A 14688-nucleotide genomic window follows, 5' to 3' on the forward strand; every position below is an offset into this window, starting at 1 on the left:
ATTATTATAATGGGTGGTTTATTTAATTGTTATAAAAATATAGATCAGGTGCAGTTTTCAACTGATTGATCCCAGATTAAGTTACCCAGTTAGTTACTCATTGTAGCGTGCCAATGGAAACTAATTACTGTCACATTATAGTGAACTGTCAGAGAGAGTCTTTGTAGGATGGTTTTTAGAGACATCAAAAGACATGTAGTGCAGGTTGGTTCATGGTCTGTCATCGACCATTAGGAGTTGCTACTACAACTTTTGTCTACTCCAACTTTTCATTTCCAATAGGCTTTCTTGACTTCTCTGCAGGTATAATACCACAGAGCAGCAATGTTGGTCTGCAGGCTTGAACTGTCCAACCTTTTTGGTTAAGAGATCCATACCAATTTCCAAGGAGTTCTTATAAAGCTATACAAATAGCAGCAACTGCACTGGGACACAGCTTCAGTAGCTTTCTGCTCATTACTTGCATTTGAGAGTGACTCGATCTAACCTGTCAGTAAGTTGTAAACCCTGTTTGGTGCACCTCACTGCACGTGTCATGTTTTTCAGTAAAGCAGAGTGACAGAGTATCTCTCTAGCACACAGGACTCCAGTAGAGGCAGGCCGCTAGCACAACACATCCAGAGGCATCTCAAAGAGAAGAGAATGGAGTAGCAACGAAAGGTTCAGTGATTGAGAACGTGGTGAAATAGTACGGAGCTAATACTGGACAGGAACACGTTTTTAGCTGTTGCGTTGAACTGCTGTGTACTATGTGGCGCTCCCTTACGCCCTCCGTAGTTCAGGAAGACGGTATAAAACAAAGGGAACTCGTTTGCTGAACCAGTGCACAGAAACCCCATGTATTTACTTAAATGCATCTATATGCAGCCCTTGATTGCATTCAAATATAATCTAAATTAAACGCTTTACCATAAACAAGTTTTATGTGTTTACAGAGCGCGTGGCGAGACAAAACCCAGGATCGCCCAGGAACAGTAATAAATCTAAGAGTCAGACACCGATGTTTGGAAACATTGTGTATGGCTGTTTGGATCTGATTGCTTATTAAACAAGTCTGGCTGATGTATTCACTTTGCCGCACGCATTTGGAGGTGCCTCACTTCAATATAACATTAAACAGCCTGGGTGCTCCACACCTTCTTCTGCAAGGAAAATTAGAGGGTGTATTTACAGTACAGTACATGACTGGAATGCAGTGATATCACATGCGTTTAAGTGCCATTATTGACATTGTGTTTACGCATAGACAGTACAGTCTGTATCGAAGACCCCCTGTCTATACGGACCACTCTGATGCACCACAGAAACCATATAGATGAACTTTTGAGTAATCCGACAACATGAACACATGAATACTACAGTACAGTAGCAATAGCTGCTATCGCAGTCTGCCGTGAAGTGTTACTCAGTGAAGGCAGGCAGTTGAAATAACAGTGGTTTTGAAATAGGGGAACGGTGTGGAAAAATAATGTAAGCAATGCAAAGGGCAGAAAAGGCCATTGAAAACTGTTATTCAATGGCTTTGCTGCCCTCTGGTGTATATCCCTGTGAAGCGCAGCTGCGAAATGTCTCTTTTTTTATTATTATTATTATTTATTTCTTAGCAGACGCCCTTATCCAGGGCGACTTATAATTGTTACAAGATACCACATTATACATTATTTCACATTATACAGATATCACATTATTTTACATACAATTACCCATTTATACAGTTGGGTTTTTACTGGAGCAATCTAGGTAAAGTACCTTGCTCAAGGGTACAACAGCAGTGTCCCCCACTGGGGATTGAACCCACGACCCTCCGGTCAAGAGTCCAGAGCCCTAACCACTACTCCACACTGCTGCCCCTTTAGCCCCCTTGAGTTAGATTCACTTTTCCCTTGTCTTTTTTTATAGTGTGTACAAACATTCAGAATGGTGAATTGTAACAATTTATTCGCTGTATCAGAAACCTCCTGCGATTACTTGTGCTTGTATAACCTCTACTTATAAATGTGGCATTATCAGTTTGTTCCAGTGAATACGTTGCAATTTGAACAGTGTCTGATCTTCCGTCAAATGTATGTTGTTCTTATAATGGGAAACCTAGATAGCATATCACCTGATCGAAACTCAAAAAAAAAAAAAAAAAAAACCTTCAAGGTCAAGAAGTGATTGGAGTACTGAGTGGAGCGCCAGGGTTTGTTTTTTTTCCCTAGAGGTCCGGGTTCGTATCTGGCTCAGGGCGTGTGGTAGTTAAATAGTTTACTTAATTCTTTATAAAAAAAAAAAAAAAAAAAAAAAAAAAAACTTTTTAAAAAAAGAAGGTAATTATTGAGCAGAATGTAACATCGCGACGTTGTAAATGCACGCTTGTACGTGGAATGCAGTTTTGAGAGAAAGAAAAGGAGTGCCTGTCTCTTTAAAACCGCATCGCCAGGCTGTGGAATGTTGTGTTATGCAGATTACATGCTAATAGCGGCACTGGTTGTTCCCACAATTCCTTGTGAGAAAGGGACAGGCTCCTGCAAATACCACTGGGTGAGAATAGTTTGAACGGTGTTTTGAGACTCGCGTACCGGGCACTGCTGTTGTGAGTGGAGAAAGCGAGTCAAAATATTAAATTAATCTGAAGGTGCCCTGTCGATACGCACGCTACGCTGGCTGAAAGTGCCGCAGAGATAGAGATAGAGATAGAGGTAAGACAGAAATCACTCGTCCCTGCGAGTTACGCCAGGCGTTTTGTTGACATGTAGGCCTCGCTGCTGTCAAGGTAGTTAAACTGTACAGGTTGTATATCGCAGCAATGCAAAACATTTTTAAAAAAATTTAAAAAAAGGTTGCATCGACAAACCTGCTAATTCTGGGAAAATAAATCTAACCGTTTCACGCTTTTTTTTTTTTCGTTCTTGCCTGTTTTAATAATCTGTTCAGACTGAACCGACTAACTGGAGTGTTCATGTAGTTTCTTATTAGATTTTTTTAAATATTGTAATGCTTTTTATTTGACGATAGTAATAAATAAATAAATAAATAAATAAATAAAATGAAACGTTTCTTTGTTTAGTTGGTGCTCACAACACCTGCGCACTTAATAAATACCAGGCATTCTTTTATTTGGTTTCTGGGAATGCATTTATATAGATTTACAACTCGTACCTTAATACGTAAGGACCAAGTTAATGTATTTGATTATTTGTATTTGTATGTATATGTAACCTGTAAGACTGACACATAAATCCAAGGATTGTTTTATGCGATACCTGTCTCTAAACCTGGCGTCAGATTATTTAAGAGACAGGTGACACACGGATAAACACGCACAGTCTGCCTTTGCAGTCACTTTGGTTAAGGGGAAATGCTTCATTCTCTCCAGAAGGATCTACAAAAGCCTTAAAGCACCTTGGATTTGATATTTACTTAGGTACCAGGCCTTATTGACATTCTCGGGGGAAATGATCTGGCCTTATCTCTAAGGCTAAATGTGTTTCTCCTTTCAGTTTGCGGACGGCGTTGACTTGATTGTGCCCAACGGTTCACGTTCAGTTTTGCTTGCTAAGCAGCTATCGCACGTTATTTTGTTCTGCAGAGGTTAGAGGAGGGCATGGTTGTTTATGATTCAGGAGGCTGTGTGGTCCAGCGGTTAATGAAACGGGCTTGTAACCAGGATGTCCCCGGTTCAAATCCTGACTCACTGTGTGACCCTGAGCAAGTCACTTCACCTCCTTGTGCTCTGTCTTTTCCGTGTGACGTTGTTGTAAATGACTCTGCAGCTGATTCATAGTTCACACACCTTAGTCTCTGGATAAAGGCGTCTGCTAAATAAACAGGTAATATTCAAATTGTACAGGGCTGTGTTAACGTGGAAAAATGCATGTATGCACTTGGTGAAAAAGATTTATAAATGTGTTTTTTTGTTTTGTTTTGATTTCTAAGCTAAAATTCCATAAATTTAGTTAGGACTGCTCCATTGTCCTAATGATTTTCTGTAACGCTGGAAAGCAATGACAAATTAACTGGGTTAGTCTGGGTTGAAGAGGAAAATACCCTCAGGACAGCCATTGAATCAGAACGGCTTTCAGGCTCTGACCTTCTCAGTCATGTGTTGATGAGGCTGGCTGTGCATTAGCAATCCTCTCTCTGTAGCTCCAGCTTTTTAAAACCAAAGATACCCGCAGTGTCAAGTACTCTACATAACGATATTTCCCTGTGTTTTGGTACAGTGGTGTGACACTCTGAACCCAAGGTTGTGTAATTTGTGGTGTTCAATCCTCAGCAGCACTATTTTTATGCACTTTACACTGACTAATCTAAATACTGCAGCTGCTATGATTATTTACCTCTGCATGTAACAAATGTAAGCAACCATCTCCAACGGTGCATGTGAGTATTTTTAGTCTAGTGTCTGATTGTGTTAAACTCCAGGAAGTTGCGGTTTCTTTGAGGTCAGTGCTCATGTCAGGTCAGCAGTTGTAATTCATTCAAGGATATAATAGAAGTAGCAATAGTAGTAATAAAAAGGATGAATAGGCCTAATCCTAAAATATGAGAGAAATGGTATCCAATTTTATTATGCAGTACAGGGGTGGATATAAGACTCCAGTTGCACAACAGTTGTAAACAAGCTGTCAACAAGGAATCAACAAGCTAAACTATTCAGGAATGTGCAGCAAGGATGGAAATAAGATTGCATAGCAGTGTGATCCATTCCTGGTTTTACTATGAGTTTAACAAGAGCTGAGTGGTTAATCAAGCTCCTAGTAAAACCTGGAATGGTTGAAACTGCTATGCAGTAGAAGTCTTATTTCCATCCATTCCAAATTATATTTTCGGTGTAAAATCGAACATGATAGTGTGGGGCACAGCAGCATTAATGACCCATTGTAAAATTAGGCAGAAGTGTTGGAGACCATACAGTAACTCTTCCTTAAATAGGATTTGTCCTTGAGGATATGCTCAAACATCCATTAAAACCAGCAAATCGCTGCAGCTTTATTCAAGAACACATTTATTAGCTGTTAACGTACGTAACATTTCTCTGTTCTTCATTTAAAGCAAAGTGCGTATGCAGTCTGCTTAGCATGTCGGACGCTTGAAAGGAATGCCACACTAAACCATTCGACCATGAAAAAGTGCTCAATTAAAATGTAAACTACTTTTTTTTTTTTCCTGGTCTATTTGTGAATTTGAGAAGTCATTCCCAGTTTGTAGAGTCGTTTTAAAAATGTTGTTTTTAAAGTATGATAATGGCTAGACGGTAGTTTTACCTCTAATGCTTTTTAAAGGTAGTGAACGTTTAAGTGCCTCTTTTTTTTCTGTATTCTTTGCTGCGTGTTGCAATAAGCATTGTGTTTTCCTTGCTTGATACCGTACATGAGATGACAGCATAGTTTGATCGAACGCTTATTGCACGCAGTTCGTAGGTTCAGGAGGCAAGATAAACATGATCACAAGGAGTTCATAGGAAGTTGTGTGTTTTTAGATTGTGTTGTAGATTATCAGTACTGTACTTCTAAAGGGCACAGTATTGATAATCTGCTTAAAACCAAAGCTGCCATTGATCATATCCTGTCCTGCATCATGTTGACTTTTGTAAAGACATTCTTTCCAGTCTAATATGTATTGCTAACAGACCTACTACTAGTGTACTACTACTATACAGACACAGTATGTTTGTCTAGTAGTAACCCTTTTCATTTGACTCTGCTCGTTCATTTTTATGGCTCTCCTGATTGGGTACCTGTTGTTCATGCCCCTACCTGCCGATTTGATGTTTTAGATTCAGGCACAATAGGCGGTGAACTTGAGAGAAGGGAGCGACGGATTGACAGGCAGGTGATAGATACTGTGACTTCATTCCTGCAAGTGAAGGGAGTCAACCTGTGCTGCTTGAAAGGAGATACATCGGTGACAGCAAATGTTTTCCGCAGAACTTCAGACACTCCGCAGTGAGCGATGTCTTATTGTGTTGGCCTGCACTGCAGGTCTCTGGGGAGTTAGGTGGAGAAAGGGAGGGGTGTTTTGAGGCTGGTTGCTTGGGTTTGGCTGCCTAGTTAGTCATCACTGCATGTGCTACAGTCAGTGTGTTTAGTTTAGCTGGTTTGTGTGTGTATTTGCTAATGTAGGCTGTATTTTTCTACTATTCTAGGCTTTGGTTAGGGTTAGAATGTAATCTGCTAGAATAAGTATATAGTACTTCATGTTTATTGGTTTAAATCAATTTTATTTATTTACTTAGTTTGCTAGTATTCTCTAGTATTATTTCTAGAATTTAAAACTGTTTACCCATACTGATTGGCTGTTGCTCTTCCATAGTATTAAATGGAAAATGACTGATAATCCCGCAGAAGCATGCTTCTGTCTCTCTTCTGGATACAGGAAGATGGCACAGAAACTAGAACAGGGGTTTGCTCTGAGGGATACAATAGTATATATTATTTCCTGACCTGAGCTTTAAACTTGCAATATAATAATAAAAAAAATTAAAAAACACATGGCTTGGTGGCTGTGTGAACTCGCTTGACCACTTTATTCTGTATGGTGGTGGGGCAAGTGAAGACATCAGATTATGGACAACAGTAGTATTATAGGACTTGCACGCCTTTTTATTGCGATCTCATGGATGGAAGCCCTCCTTTTGAGACAAATGGCACCACAACGAAGCAGCACGTGAAGTTTTTAACATAACGCTGTGTGCGTGCCTCTGTCGGTGTCCTGCCTTTTTTTTTAGGCTTCCTTTTTGTGGCGTGTGTCAAAATGTTAATCACCGAAACATGCTGAAACCTGAGCAAGTCATTTAATTTCAAAGGAGGGGCTAATTGTGTAGGTGTGGGAGAAGAAAAACATGATTTTCTTGCCTTCTTACCTCCATGATTAAGCTGCTGATAAGTTTAGGTTTTGCATTTTGGCTGGAATATAATAATATGCTCTACCATGCCTGAAGAAAGTACAAGGGCAGAATTCAGTCTGTAAGCATTTCAAGCTTCAAGAAAGCATGCATGCATGCTCTTTCCTATATGTGAAATAGACAAACGTAAAACACAATGAATTATTTGCGGGGTGTTGATGCCTTTTTGATTATTTTTTGTGTGGCTTGCAGGTTTCATTAATAAGATGGAGCCATTCTTTGTTTGCTGTCGTCTTTGAAAAATAAACAAATCGAATGTAATCTGAATTGTGCATGCAAGCTTAAGGAGACTGTCAAAGCTATGATGAAATGTCAAGTATAACTTAAAAACTACCATATATTTCTCGCTGTTCATAAAGTACTGTAGCACTGTCATTTCTTGTTGTTGTTGTTGAAACTCGTGTGGAACTGGATTGTCAGGATCCAAACTGGAATTTGGGTCAATGCAGTTCAGGCACAGATAACTATTCTAATTTGTGTGCTTTAGGATGACCTTTGGAGGCCTCCTGAATTAAATTGGGTGATGACGCATTCTCAATGGTCCTTTTTAATCCACATTTTGCACATTTGAAATGTAGCCTATAACTCCACTTTAGATTCAATTAGAAACGATTGTTAAAAGCAGAGTTTTTGTTTTCTTCTCCCCACTGTGACCCACAGCTGTCACCCTGCATTTGCACTGGGAGTCTATTTGAGTTGAGTGTATTGCTAGGTGAAACTGTACACAAGCTACTATAAGCAGGTATTCATGTGTTTTATTGTTATCTTCCACAGGGAGTCACGTAACCCGCAGTGGGGATATGGGTTTGCTGGGAAATCAGACAAGACACTAATTGCATGCTTGTTTGTTGCTGTTTTAATCACGTGAACCTTATTCAGCAGTGCAGGCAATAATGAGCAGGACAACGCAACAACACATTAAAGTAACAGGAGACATCTGCATCTTCCTCAATGTAAAGGAAAAAAAAAAATCTAGATTATGAGTCTTAATTTATCACATTCTCTGTGCTGTAACCCTCTTTATTGTTAGAAGTCACATTACTGAAACTGCTCAAGAAGTCACATTACTGTGTTTTAAGTGATCTTTGGTCTGTGGTTACTATAGCCCCCAGTTTTAATGTACTTGTCCTGCCACAATGTCACTGTCCACAGACTGAGCCTTTTCCTCAAAAGCCCTGAGGACTAATTACTGTGAAGGCTGATGTTTTAAATTATCTGCTAGGCTTTTTAAGACCTGCTCAAATTATGCATTGTAGCTGAAGAAATCTGAAGGTGATTTTTAGAAGTAGGGAACAGTATGCTCTTCCTCTATAAAACAGACTGATATAAAGATGTTTCGTGTAAAGTACTGTAGTTTCCCATTTTTGTGTGCTGCAGTTTGACTATTTTTAACCGACATGTCATCATAATAACTTTATTAACTTGTTTTTTTTTTTGTTTTTTTTTTTGCTGAGAGTTCTACCATTCAGGCGTACTGAGCAGTGGGAGTTTATATATATTTTTTCCATTCATTTTCTAAGAAGTCATCTGCTTGACACATGCTCTTATGCAAGAGCTGCCCTGTAGAGAGAACCCTTTAGAAGCCAAACCAGAAAAATGAAACTGGAAATAAGTGAAGCCTGTGTTCTTTCTGTTGCTTTTCCAGACTGCGGCGTGAATGTCCACAAGAGTTGCAAGAACCTGCTGGGTGAATGCAGCAGCAGCAGCAGCAGCAGTAAACTCAAGGTAGGCACTGCATTTGTGGGCATGTAACTGTTACACTTGTGTGTCCATTTGGGATTTGCTTACAGCATGTTTGTCGGAACATGCTAAAACAACATTGGTAATGGAAGCGCAAGTTGCCGACATTGCAAATCAACAGGATGCTCCAATAGACGTTTTGTAATCCGTGTTAAAACCAAAAATCAGGTTAATGACAAAGCAAAGTCTTGTTTGCTGTGCTAAAGGGAAAATGTAAGAACCAGCTGATGTGGTTGTTCAATGTTGGGTAGGATGCTGCATGAAAAGATAAGAGCTGGTGTTTGCTAACACTAGTATTGTATATGACATCCCCTTAGACTGTGGGATAATGTGCTGTTAGGAATTACAGTCCAGACCAAGCATTTGTTTGGGCACAGCCTATTTATCTAGGGCTGAAAATCTATGTTTGATAAATAAACTTTGAACCGTTTCAATGTTCAAAATACAGTGCTCACCCTTTATAACGCTATAGTGGGGAGCCATAGTTACAAGACCGTGCTATTTGTGTTCCGCCTTAACGAGTGTAAAAGGGCTACTATAATGGTATTATGGAGCAAATGGGAGCCACTACTCTACCGTGTTATAACCGATTCCACACTAACGAGGAGTGTTATAACGGGTGAGCACTGTATTACTTTTCTATTAAAGTATTAAAGAAGTACATTTGACATTTATATGTAGATATATGGATAGATGTATTGCATTTTGATGTAAATAATCTCTCTCAATAGATAAAGTACTACACTTTCAGTTATTGATGTTGTTATTTCTTCTCAGAGAGATTCCCTGAGAAACCCGACTCCCGGGTCTCCGCAGAGCACAGGACACAATCACAGTCAAGGTCAGTGCGTTGTTGAAATACAAAGGGTTGTTTTGAGGGGTACAGTCGCATAAACTACTGGCAATACAGTAGCGATCTTGCACACCTGTTGCACCTGATCACAAACTAATTTGTAAGGGTTATTGGCACAGCAGATGTGATTTCAGCTGGGAAGACTGCATGTTTCTGCAAGTCAGCATTCATCAGTGTGTGTGTGAAACCCTGATGCTTTTATTGCAAGCGCCTGTGTTTCAATGCTTTCTCCATGTTCTGTTAATAAGTTTGATCAGTAGGTTTGCTGATTTGGTATGTAACTTGAGTGGTTAGGTAATTGATTGCCATCTCCAGTTATACAACAGTTTTTCGGGGCGGTTCTTTTGTGTTATGCAGGTGGACAGCAGCTGCAGTTTCTAAGCAGGCTCTGGGGGAAATAGGTTAGTGAGGATGGATCAATTTGCACATGGAAGTTCGAAGCTGCTAGACAGAACAGCAAGTGCATTCTGGGCGGTGATATAATTGGCAGGTTGTTAAAAGCAATATGATCAAAGGTTTCGCAGGTTGGAACAGTCTTTGCTAGAAAAGGGACGTTTTTTTGTTTAATTCTCTTTTAAACATTTTGGTTAGATCACTTAATAATTGACTTTTATTATCCAGACGCTCTTCGTTTATTTTTCTCATGTCCTCAGGTAGCCAATGTGAATATACATCTTTATTTTCAGGCGATTTGGAATCTAGATAATGCAAAGGACTGTAAATTGAAATGCTAGACTGTTTTCTGTTTTATTAAAACAGGATCACATTGCTGAAATTACTTTTTTTTTTTACTGTCAAATCTTACGCTCCACAATAGAAAACATAATATTAATTGACAACTGCTTACCAGTGTGTGAGCCAAATTTACTTACAGCCCGGATATGCCAACACATTTATTACTTGAACTGCAATTAAGATGGGTGGGTAAACTCTGCATGATTCAGGTGATCATGAAAGGGGTCAGACGTACAGGACAGGTGCTGCATTATTTCTGAACTGCGACTGAACAATAGTTAAGGTATAAAACCAGAGAAAACCTATACGAATCCCATGTGAGCTTTGGGTCAGCCTTTCCTGTGAAGCAGTGGAGCTGTCTCCTGCTTCGAGGCTAGAGGGAACTGCCAGCGCTAAGCGTTTTCATATCTGATCCCTGATTTATTACAGGTACTTTCCAAGAAAAAGGGACAAATAGTTGGCAAGAGAAGAGAAGGATTAAAAAAAAAAGAATAGCTGGTGAGATAGTGATTTTAGTTTCAAATAAGTACTTCCAATTTCTATTTTTTGGCAGGAAAATCCATTTGGGATTCCTGGTTGCCAGCTGAAACCGTAATATTGCCAGTAAATAGTCAGAGGTTGGCATATAGTTGTAGCATACACGAACCTAGATCAGATGTCATTGTATTTATTCATTTAAAAATGAATAAAATGAACTGGCACTTGCGCAGCTTCCAATCCATTAGCATTGTTCTCGTAAGAGGCACAGTCGGTTTTATTGCACATTTGCTGTGTGAAAAGAGAAAGAAAACTCATTAGGCAGCTGCCAGGTTGTACCTTGGCCTGAACCAATTTATTTTGTTGGCTGGCAAATACATTATTCAAATAAGTTACTGTTAACATTGTATCCCTTGTGTTTTAACATAAAGTATTGCAACTACTGGGATCAGAGCTTCAAAAAGGGTTGAGAACCATTTGACTCTCTCTCCTCCTATCTAATCTATCTATCTGTCTGTATCTCTCCATCTATCTATAACTTATTAATAAATAATATTAGACCCTTTAAACCAAGACTACAACTTGCCAGAGTTTGTTCACATGCCAATTTCAATTCGCTATTCAAAACTTTTTGCTTTCAACACGTCTCCTGTCCGGTCAGCTGTCCTATAAACCAAATTTAATTGGTCAGACTGATCCACAACAGGGTGTAGAATTGTCAGAGAAATACTGATTAAACACTCTATTTGGTTTCCCCATGGTGTCGACTGCCTATAGGTCAGCTTCAATGTGCAGCAAATTGATTTAGGATTGAAGTTAAGCAAGTTCAGGCTGTTTATCAATTTTTCACTCCTGGTACCTGCTGTGAGTGCAAACCTGCCCCCTGCCCATTTCTCCTGTAAAGAAAGGAAAAATAATATTATAAATCTAACACACAACAAACTTAAGTTGAATTAGTTTCTTCTTGTTTGAATTTGTTTCTTCTTGCTAGTTTTTAAAACTATTAATAGAATTAAATGTATTAATAGAATTAAATTAATGGTGCCGTGTTGTATTGAACATCATTGATCGTTCTGTTTTCATTGTAAAAAGTAATGCCCGTCTTAATCGCAGCACAGCAGGACACTTCAGTGTGTTTGCCACACTCCTAAGAGGACTCATCTGCAATAATGAAGGGGCAGCATGCATCATGTTCTCACCTCAGTGGAGATGAGACAGCCTCTATTTCCAGAAAGCTCGAAAGGCTCTTATAAAATCCTGCGCATCCTGAGCCCTAATTCAGATCCGCAATTTTGTTGCAAGCTCAGCCTCCCTCTCTGTAGTACAAGCTGGCTCTAGCAATGTGTGCAAAGTGCAAAGACAATGATGAGAAAAAAAGCAGTTTATCCAAGCAGCCCAGGCTCTACTGCGGAACAGTCTCCAAAGAGCTGAACAAGAGGCTTTTCATTCGGAACGAGCTCCTCACCTCCAGGATCCGGGAAGCGTTTGACAGGCAGAGGATGAGGGATTTGAAGGCTATGTTTCCGATGCGCTCCCCTGGTATCTTGCTCTCTAACAAGATCCTTTTCTCTGTAGCCGGCTCGTTTCTGAAGGAACAGTCACGGAGTGCCGTCTCGGGTCCTGATGGCTCCTGTGCTTCCTCGCGCAGTCCAGGCATGACCATCACACAACGGGGAAGCAACACTCAGCTCACAACCAGCACCGCTGCTAACCACGCCAATACATACGGGTGAGTGTCTGGATAAAAGGGGTGTGGTCAAAGAAGGCCAGTTCAGTACATTTTGATGCTGAATCCGCTCGGAAACTTGAATTTACTGTATTGTTCCTGTAAATGATAAAAGGTGGAAAGAAGTTTTTTGTTTTAAACTTTTATATCTTGGAACATCAAACTAGGGTGTGCTTCGACTCCAAGGCTGGAGAACATGCATGTTTATATATGAAGGGTTAATTAAGGTTCGATGGGTTGTTTAGTAACAGAAAACCGATGGTGCTGGCTGCAGTGGTTTAATTTTGCTCATCTTGCAGATCAATCACAGGAGAGATGGAAGAAATAGATGGGTTTATAAAACTAAAGCAACAGTCAGAAGATGCTGTCTCTCTGGCTCCGTCCACAGCGGAGTCCATTGTAGTTGAAGGTGAGCACTGTACTAACTGAAATCATTATGTACGGTGTATAATTTTATGCACAATGTAAGTAAAACAATGTTTTATTATATTATTCCATGTCTCAAACATTACTAGACCCTTATTTACTCCCCTGAAGATTCGAGCTACAGTATCTGTTGCCACACTGTTGTCCCCACTGTATTCTATAATATGAATATACTGTTAGAAAAATGAGAACAGTGATTCCTTCGTGTTTATGGTTTCTGGTATTAATCTATGAACGTAGAATGCACATTTTATGCAGTGAACGTATTCCTCTGTTCCGTTCTCTAACTAATAATGAATTAACAGATAAATGAGCATTGCTAAAACATCATGGATAATATCACACTGACTGGTGCATCCTTTACAGATGCACAATATGCATCTCTCAGGGGGGAGCTGGAATTAGATGCCCAGGATATTGAAGCAGAATCGTGGAGCCTGGCTGTCGACCCAGCGTACTTAAAGAAACACCCGAAGGAGGCGGTGAAGAGACAAGATGTTATACATGGTAAGGTATAATCAGTGTCTCTTTTACAAAAAAGCAGACTGTGCTAAGCAGACTTCATGACCGTTGCTATGAAACAGAAGACAGGAAATTCAATATTTGTTGCCTTGATTGTCTGTGATGGTTCCCTGCTTGTGTGTACTGTGAAAAGTTCAGCCATCGCTACCATTTCTCTTCTTCTTTTCACTAGCGCATAAAGCATGTTGTTTTGAGATCCAGCTGGCACAATAACAACCATTTCCTCCTCCTGATTAGGGACTTGTTATCCCAGCAGGATTTTGACAGCTTTTTAATCTCTTTGCAGTCATGTCTTCAATTCACTTTAATCTTTCAGAGCCTGCTCACTAATGGCCCCATTTGCTATCTGCCAGGCACCCATTGTTGATTTATTACAGGGGCATGCCATGTTAAAAGTCAGCAAAGTGAAGTAAAACACAATAATTTATTATTGAAGAGGTACTGCAGGTTTACTTTAATTTAATGTAGAAAAATTAGGTACACTTAACTTTGCAAAGGCGGGAGGTGGTACTAGTTTGCGCTTGCAGAACTGGCTTGATCTTATTTCCGGACTTCCCTTTAGAGATACAGGGAAGGCCTTAATAGAGTAGTTTAGGAACAGTGTATAGGTAACAAGCACAGGTGTGTCTTATTAAACGCCCAAGTAAAATCAGAAATGGATTAAACTGCTGTGCAGCTTATTGCCAGCCCTGCAGTTTGCAGAGAAAACAAAATCTCAGTAAAATACTTCAGCAATGTACCTTCAGCAGAATGGCCAACCCACACTATTAAGGCCAAATTGCATTGGTCCCTTGACTGGCCTTAACAATAAGGCTTCACTGTATTATGGAAACAGGTTTCTTTCCCATTCTGTGCAGGGATAGAAATAAGATTCCTACTGCATAGCAGTTTTACCCATTCCAGGTTTTACTGCGAGTTTGATTAGTCACCGTGTATAGCTAAACTCATGGTAAAACCAGAAAATGATTAAACTGCTATGCAATGGAAGTCTATTTCCATCCCTGATATGGAAAAGTGAAACATGTAAACCCTGTTTTATCTGTGATTCTCACAGAGTTGATCCAGACTGAGATGCACCACGTCCGGACGCTGAAGATCATGCTGAACGTCTACGTGCGAGGAATCAGGGAGAACCTGCAAATGGACGACAGCAAGGTGGAGAAAATCTTCCCTTGCGTCGAGAACCTCCTGGAAATCCACAGACGGTTCTTATCCCGGCTGAAGGAAAGGCGGAAAGAATCCTTGGAGGAAGGGAGCGACCACAACTACGTCATTCACAGGATAGGAGATATCCTGGTGTCAGAGGTAAGACAGGTTTTT

The 14688-nt window shown here is 39.9% G+C and overlaps 1 protein-coding gene across 2 annotated transcripts in view; it reads left to right on the forward strand.

Annotated features, from left to right (window-relative positions):
- The window catches only part of LOC117428943 (rho guanine nucleotide exchange factor 18-like), a 48842-nt gene that overhangs the window by 16770 nt on the left and 17384 nt on the right, over window positions 1-14688 (forward strand). For both annotated transcript variants that reach the window (XM_059014337.1, XM_059014336.1), the window contains exons 11-16: window positions 8535-8614; window positions 9407-9470; window positions 12270-12423; window positions 12720-12829; window positions 13213-13353; window positions 14423-14673. In XM_059014337.1, coding sequence (XP_058870320.1) covers window positions 8535-8614; window positions 9407-9470; window positions 12270-12423; window positions 12720-12829; window positions 13213-13353; window positions 14423-14673 — 800 coding nt within the window. The remainder of the gene's footprint in view (window positions 1-8534; window positions 8615-9406; window positions 9471-12269; window positions 12424-12719; window positions 12830-13212; window positions 13354-14422; window positions 14674-14688) is intronic.

This window comes from Acipenser ruthenus, chromosome 47 (genome assembly GCF_902713425.1).
Source record: "Acipenser ruthenus chromosome 47, fAciRut3.2 maternal haplotype, whole genome shotgun sequence".
NCBI lineage: Eukaryota > Metazoa > Chordata > Actinopteri > Acipenseriformes > Acipenseridae > Acipenser > Acipenser ruthenus.